The sequence below is a fragment of the Gymnodraco acuticeps genome, unplaced genomic scaffold, assembly GCF_902827175.1.
Source record: "Gymnodraco acuticeps unplaced genomic scaffold, fGymAcu1.1, whole genome shotgun sequence".
Classification (NCBI taxonomy): Eukaryota; Metazoa; Chordata; class Actinopteri; order Perciformes; family Bathydraconidae; genus Gymnodraco; species Gymnodraco acuticeps.
Genome location: NW_022991180.1, coordinates 2,356,149 through 2,364,435, shown reverse-complemented (window position 1 = coordinate 2,364,435; position 8,287 = coordinate 2,356,149). Strand labels below are relative to the sequence as shown.

Sequence of the window (8,287 nt, the reverse complement as noted above, 5' to 3'; positions counted from 1 at the left end):
CATAATGGGTACAACACTAATCCTCATGCGTATATTAATCGTCAGATCTGACCACATTGTCATTGTAAATATCAAAGTCTTACAGTACATTTATTTTAAAGGAGTCAGTGAATTAGTAGTCAACCCTTTGTTTCCTCCGGCAGATGGCGCTGCAGGTCGTGGTTGGGGCTCCATGCAGTGGAGCAGAGCCCCGACCCCTCCTGCGCGCTGCACCCACCCAGGCGTTGTTTTCGTCTCCTGGATGATGAGGTGCGTAAAGAGGCGCCAACACACCGGGCTGAGGAGGCACACACACACATCTCCTCTGCAAGAGCATCCACGCAGCGCCTCAGGACTTCAGAGACCATGAAGACCAGCGGCAGCTCGAGGAGTACAGATTCACCTGCAGACGACTGAGTGAAGAGGCAGCATGGCGGGGGGTCGGAGGGGACTTGTGGCCCCGCAGAATACTTTTTTGGAGAATATTGTGAGACGGTCCAACGGTAAGGATGAGGATTAATATGCTACCTTGAAGTTAAAACTGTAAAACTAAATATATATGGTGCATAGATATGTGCATTGATTGCTCGTCAGCCTGTCTAGAGAAGCCACTTAACTAATTAACGAAATTAGAACAACGATGGAGGCTAATTAGTGATCGAGCCATTACCTTCATGCGCATTTAAAAGTTCGTTATAAATAAAAACTTCAGAGTTAACACATTTCCATTCATTCTAGTTAAAATATTCAGTGCGTTTTCTGACAAATCCCCTGTTCCCAATACGGAGTCTACGAAGCCAGTAAAAATCAGACATTAGACATTAGAGGTAGCCTTCTACTGATTACATAAAGCCACTGAAAGCCTTCATTAAACAATGAAATGGACCAGAAACATGCAAACATAATCAAGTGTAATACTTATTTATCTCTAAAAACAAGTTATGTCAGAGATCAGCTTGTGCAAAGACACTAATCCATTTGTTTTTATTCACCACGATTTCCCCACTAGGCTATTGGTTTAAATGAAACTATTAAGCTTTTGTTCATATTGTCTTAGATCAGCTAATGCTTTATTAACTATCCCAAGATAAAGGGGTTGGATCTATTAGGGGAAATGGATGAGAATGGTTTAATTGTTTTCACTGTATTGGATTTGATCTTAATTCATAAAAAAAGCAGTTTGAAGCACACATTGCAGACCTTTGTTAAAACCAGTGGATACAACATATCACAGAAGGTAGGCTAACCACAATGATGAGTTACTCATGTAACATGATATGTTTATTTATATACTTTATTGTTCACATGTTAATGTTTTTCTTATAACTTGTTTTGTACCTGAGATGCATGGGATTCATTTATTGGCCAATTGGTGCACAATATGGGGTTCAGAATGTGAAGCCGATATACTACCTATGATAGCTGAAATTTAGCAAACTTTGATAGAAATCTTGCAGTGATTTTGGAAATATGAGTGTCGGTAATCCTTTGGCTATGTATTAGATCAATCTGAAGTGACAGGACCTACTGGAGAGTTATGCCACTGGACAGCTAGCTGTGAAACTAAACCAGCACACCGTGTGCGTTTCTGTCACGAACAACGTTTGGAGACAATTATTCACACACACCAGCTCATTGGCTATGATTTCCCTTTTTAATGGGCTATAGTCAAAATTAGGTTTGGAGGTTCTTTCCTATAATGTATAATCGTGTCCCGCAGAGGTATACCACACAAACTTGTGTGTTTGTGTATACACGTCTGCTCCACATATCTCCATTAAAATGTGTCATGACAGAAGGGAACAACTTTTGCGGAAAGGGTGAATATGTCTCTAGAGCCAGGCTTTCTTTAGATGAACAGTGTAAGAATCTGAATCCCTAAAGTGAATAATAAATAAAGAATAAAAGAAAGGAAAATGTAACCTTTAAAAATAAAAGCACATGCATATGTTTTTCCTATGACCTTGGTCTCTCCCAAGCTAGAAACAAAAGAGCTAAGGCTATAATCTGCAGGATGCCACTGAGACACAGTGGATTGACACAATTGACTTGTGAGAGACCCAGCGGTGGGTGGGCGTTCACAGACGATGAGATGTTCCTTTATTCCTTTCTTTCAATGTTCAAAATTATAGCGCTTACTTTTCTGTCTCTATTTTGGATTTTCATTTTGGCTCTATTAGGTCACCGCCTAAATGTAACTCTACATTAAAACAGAAGTTTGTTGTTACATAATTGTATGTCTTTATGTATTGGAGGAAATGCATATAGGTGCAACTTTTAGCAATAATGATAACTTTGTTCCATTATAGTGTTTGTGAATAAGGCCAGTAAACTAACCTGGGCAATTTAACATTAATTTCACCCATCTTTAGGTTATCAGCACATTGGATGGGTGTTATCAATGGTTATCAGCCTCATATGGGTAACAAGGAGCCTGCTGCACCTGCTAGTAGGTTTGGACTGAATGGTGGAAAGCAGTAACAAAAGCCATTTAAAGTCTCTATCTATAACTAAATTATGTCATTAATCAATTTGTTTTATTATTTTCCACATCTAAGGCCAGACTTCCAGCCATGGTGTTCGTGTCCAGTATGAAACCCAAACTTAATTTGTTATGACTCATTACAATGAACTCTAAGCAATTAGAATGATAAGTAACAACTGAATACAGTCGGCCATTTGGCCGTATTCAGTTTTTGACCACCTAACGTGCTGTTTGTCTCAGTGAAATCCGCAAAACCTACATCTTGTGGGTCTTGTTAATCCTATGTAGCTATATGATGATGTTTATTCAGAGGTGGAAATGTTGAAAGGTAAGGAGCAGCAGGAGAATGTCAGTAGGAAGATAATGAAGGCAGTTAATTTTGCCGGTGAAGCAACAACTATTATGAACAACTTTGACTCCAGAATTGGAGGACAATTTAGACACCAACATTTTTGAAAAATGAACCTTTGATTTTATAATTTTTTTTAATGTATTTAGGAAAAACAGATAATAAACCATCAAAAAAAGTGATTTGCCCAGCTAGGCATCAAATTAATATTTTTCAATGAAGAATTACCCCTGTTACTCTAATTATAGTAACAGGGTTGAAAGTAACAGGGTTGAAAATCAATGCTAATTTGAGCTTTAACCTCAGGAATTATTGCTAGATGTAGCATGTAATGCTACTTTCAAGGCAAGGAGAAACTTGGATATCTAATGCAAGAAAGATAACTTTTAAATGAATATGCTTTATTCTGATAATATCAGTAACAGGGTTGAGTGGGTCAGAGTGCCACACTCTTTTAAGACTGAAAAGATTGTAAAAATGTGAAAAATAAAAGAGAGGACTTAGTTTTGGTCTACCCATGGGACTAGCACATGGCTTGCTGATGTCACTTCCACTGTGTCATCTGATTTACAGTTTGTTCACTTCCTGTGCCAATCTAAAAAGGTTTGGGTAACAGGGTTGAACGCATGTTGAGGGACACACCTTCTGTGCAAAATTACTGTTATCTAAAATATGTTTATGATTTAACAAATTGATTTGACCATTACAAGAGACATATGTCAATAGAATAATACCAAAAAAAGTAAATAAAATCCCTATTTTAAATGTTATATTTGACATGCAAGTTTGTCACCAAGAAGTGGGGACAAGAGAAAAATGCCATTTTAGGGGATGTTCGAGAGCTATTTGATAATTTAAATAATATTTTGAAACCACTTTTTCTACAACTTTATATACATTTTGTCTCAATACAAGTATGTTTAACACAACACGTGCATGTTTTAGCATTTTGGGCATGGATTATTAGATTTGTTATATGGGGGACATGAAATGTCCTCCAATTCTGGAATGACTGCATATCCACAAGGGACCCTTTAAATTCAATTAAACCTGCATTTACTAACTTTGGCAACTTAAGGGTTGCCTTAAAGTTGCAAACACAACATTGACATCTCACCTTTTAAGTTGACAAAGCAATATTGGCATTCATTGAATTTGTGTGTCTTGCCAAATTCAAGTCAAATATTCACTCAATTTCAGCTGTGTTTTGGCTCTCTTACCACTCCTAAGGGAAATATCTTTCTCTTCTCTGTCTCTTTAGCTGATAAATGCTTCAATATGTTTACCAGCTTGTCACTTACTGTCCCTGACTGCAGTTTGCTGCTGAGCAGGTAGGGTACAGTGGGATTTAAAGCCTTTTTTCACTGAAAAGAGCTTCCTGCTGCAGCCAAAAATAACCCCATGGGTGCAAGAGTGAACCAAACAGTTAAGTTGCGGCCCAACAGCTAAACAATGAGTTGAAAAAGCTAATTAAATACATATTATGTTGATTTACATTGATTCAAATGACTACGTTTTGAAGTTATATGAACTTTGTAGCTCTATGGAGAATTTTTGCTTTGCTTAGCTGATTATTCAACCCAGTCTCACGGCATTTCGTGTTCACCAACACGATTTTTAATCTATTGATTCGTGTTCCCCAACACGATTTGCCCCTTTTTTTCGTGTTGCACAGCACGATTTTAAAAGCAATGTATTTCTATTGCCTGCAGCACGTCTTTTTCTCCGGTCGGGTCGAGGAAGACCTGAAGCTGTGTGGTTCATAAAAACATGTTCTTACTCAATATCAAGCCACAATTATTGCTTTTATTTTAAATCGTATAATTTCGGACTTTTGTTGCCGTCTGTGAGGAAAATAAATGGGGCTCAGAGCCTCAGAATACTGAAATCTGTATTTTTAAAATATTTTTGTTATTCTTTTCAAAATAACACACTGTTATTTACTCACCAATAACACACAATTATCCTTGCTTTTATTTATTGGTTTAATTCCATAATCTCGGGCTTTTTTGGCGTCCGTCAGGGACTGAATTTCAAAATAAAATATCCGGAAACAGATGTAGGACTATAAGGGACATTTCGAGCGTCATTGCGATTGTCAACCTTTCTGAGTTTAGGATGGCCGAAGACACTACACTACCCATAATCCCCAGCTATCGTTTAGGACTACAGTCCCCCGTAAGGTTACGCAGAGCGTCAAACAGCTGTGTGAAATGGAACGAAACCACGCCAGACTATCCAAAACTGGAATCGAACGCCCCCCCCAGAACTACACATGCTGGATGCTGGCTATTGTGTTTCGCCAAATGTTCTATGGGACGTCTCTACTGAACGTTTTCGTTTTTCCCACAATTAGAAGTTGCCAGTATTAAACACATTGGCGTTATCAAATGTAAAACTATTATATATTATTTATTATAATTAATAAATGGGTGAAAATCGCTATATATACCCACATGACAGCTCATTGTTACTTTGTAATTCTACTCCACTACAATTCAGAGGTTAACCTGGTATTTTTACTCCACAGCATTTATTTGAGTTACTTTGCAGATTCTGATTAATGATGTGAAATATAAACAACCCTTAAATCAGACTTTAGTTACACCTGAGTAAAATTCAGGTAAGGTGATTGTCAAGTGCCAACAATCAGGAGAGATATTTGATAGTTGGTGCTTGAGAAGACTAAACATGTATCTGCAATTGACATGAATGGAAACGAGTAATAAAGTATATTCATTACTCGTTATTCTCTACTAATAGTTAATTAAAGACTGTATATTATGGCTATTTTGCACATCCCTTTCAAGATTTTCAAAGGTTTATTGACATATCATATACACAACTGGTGTAGTTATGCAATGAATGAAACACTTGGGTCACAGGTTCCTCAACAGTGCATTACAAGACATCTATCAATATGTGTGAACCTCCACCAATAAACTGTCATATTCTGCACATTTCTTATTCTATCTACATACATACGAGTATAATTCATATGTATAATGTGAGTTAAAATAAGTGCTTCAACATAGTTAACATTGCAGGAAAGCAATATAATAGACGTTAAGTACTTTGTCAGGCTTAATATTTATCTGTAGATAGATACCCCCAACGGTTTTTTCTTATTTAAAAGAAGACCTTAATCTGTTATTTAATGTTTAAATAAAGGTTAATTCGTTTTTCTGTTTTGCACCTCCTCCTATTAATATCTTTGTACATGCTGCACTAAACTGTTTTATTGTAGAGATCACTTTATAGTATCTTCTTGATTTTTTATATTCTATATTTATATATTTATACTTTCCCCCTATGAAAGTATGCAGGGCCGCCCCTGGCCAACTTGGGGCCCCAAGCGACATTGTGAGATGAGCCCCTCCCCCCCAACCGACAGGAGTGAAAAAACAATGTTTTGGAAACAAAGTAGGCTACTTTGCAAATATAATTCCTGTTTATTATTATTATCAACACTTTTTTATGCAGTGAGGTAAATGGTTGTGCATGTATGTCGTTCAGTATGCAGGTGAATACGTCTGCATTTCCTGCCAAATACTAGCCTCAAAAAGATTAAAATATAATTAATGCAAATAAACAACTTCTACTAATAATCATAATCAATTCAATAATATAAATACTATATTATTTTATTATAATATAGTTGTAATATAGTCGAGACAAAACATGCTTATGACATGCTCAAAAACTGATATTTCTTAAATCTGTATTCAAATGTAGTTCCCTCTGTCAGCAATGTATCAACAACTACACACACATTTCTATCAGTACAGTATTTATCTGTGTTGTGGTTGACATGATGATGACTGTTAGGAGTTAAGGGGAGAGGCTGAGCATCACCATGAAATGTGCAAATTGACATAAAAATGAATATAAGGGCGAAAAATGCTCCATATTTTTTAGGCTGTAAACTTTAACTGTTATGTAAGCCAACTAGACAGACAGTTTATCACTCTTCCTCCTGTACATTAGCAGATATAAGGCATCACATACTTGAATGAATGGTAAATAAAGAATGCTGGAAATAACTGCATCTCCATTAGCCTATATGCTCTGCAGAGACTGCCTTCTTCATGTCGTGAATTGCAGCTGATGTTTTAATATGGCAATTGGCAATTTGACTTATACAACATTCGCAAGTTGTACATTTGACTCATACAATAACCCACCTTCGAGTGATGCTCTAGTTTCTTCAAGTTTAGTTTTTTTTCCCTCTAGCTTGCGCCGGACTGAAACTGTCTTTTCACCGACATCTCTTCACCTGCACTAGTGGCCGTATCAAAGCCGTGATTGGTCAGATGTCGATTCATTGCAACGGTGTCGGGTTATAGACGTGCTCCCCTTGTCACCTCTCACTCTCGCGTGTCAGCCGGGGGTGCGCGGAGAACTGAGCGGAGAACTGCGCACAGCAGCTGAGGCCCTCTGGGCGGGGCCCCCTGCGCAAGGCGGGGCCCCATGCAGCCTGCGTGATTGGCCTGTAGGGAGGGGCGGCCCTGAAAGTATGTACTCGTAATATTTTTTTAATCAAACACAATAATTCAATAACGTGCTTTAACCACTAGATGCACACAAGGTACACAAATGTTTTCCGGATTTCATATCATATAAACACCAAATCCCAGCATGCATTGCGGCTAAAACATCCAATAAACGAGTTTAAAACCATAGCTGAGGATCTTGGGTAATGCCTAAATCCGGTTATTTTTATTTTGAAATTCAGTCCCTGACGGAGGCCAAAAAAGCCCGAGATTATGGAATTAAACCAATAAATAAAAGCAAGGATAATTGTGTATTATTGGTGAGTAAATAACAGTGTGTTATTTTGAAAAGAATAACAAAAATATTTAAAAAATACAGATTTCAGTATTCTGAGGCTCTGAGCCCCATTTATTTTCCTCACAGACGGCAACAAAAGTCCGAAAAAGTTATACGATTTAAAATAAAAGCAATAATTGTGGCTTGATATTGAGTAAGAACATGTTTTTATGAACCACACAGCTTCAGGTCTTCCTCGACCCGACCGGAGAAAAAGACGTGCTGCAAGCAGTAGAAATACATTGCTTTTAAAATCGTGCTGTGCAACACGAACAAAAATCGTGCTGTGCAACACGAAAAAAGGGGCAAATCGTGTTGGGGAACACGAATCAATAGATTAAAAATCGTGTTGGTGAACACGAAATGCCGTGAGACTGGGTTGGATTATTTTGGCCTTTCCAGCATCAAAATGGCCGACAAACAAAGTTAGCGACTACATTATCTTAAGACGGCTGAATATTAGCGGCTAAAGAACAAAGTTTCTCTCAGAAGTTGGTAAGAAAGCTATAAGAAGAGTGAATATAAGACCTACATTCATCTGTTGGCCAGAAAGATGACTTCAAATGAATGCCAAGTTTCACCAAGTGTGCTGCATGTAGTAACTGTATGCTAATGCATTAGCCGCAACAAATAATGCTAGCTGT

General features: G+C 37.6%; 1 protein-coding gene across 6 annotated transcripts in view; it reads left to right on the top strand.

The window, feature by feature from the left end:
- The first annotated feature begins 246 nt into the window (after positions 1–246).
- The window catches only part of kcnh1a (potassium voltage-gated channel, subfamily H (eag-related), member 1a), a 50,424-nt gene continuing 42,383 nt past the window's right edge, over positions 247–8,287 (top strand). For 4 of the 6 annotated variants that reach the window (XM_034237832.1, XM_034237833.1, XM_034237831.1 and 1 more), the window contains exon 1: positions 247–482. In XM_034237832.1, the coding sequence (XP_034093723.1) occupies positions 410–482 (73 nt within the window). In that variant the 5' untranslated portion in view covers positions 247–409. The remainder of the gene's footprint in view (positions 483–8,287) is intronic. The other 2 variants (XM_034237835.1, XM_034237834.1) reach the window with 1 other exon arrangement.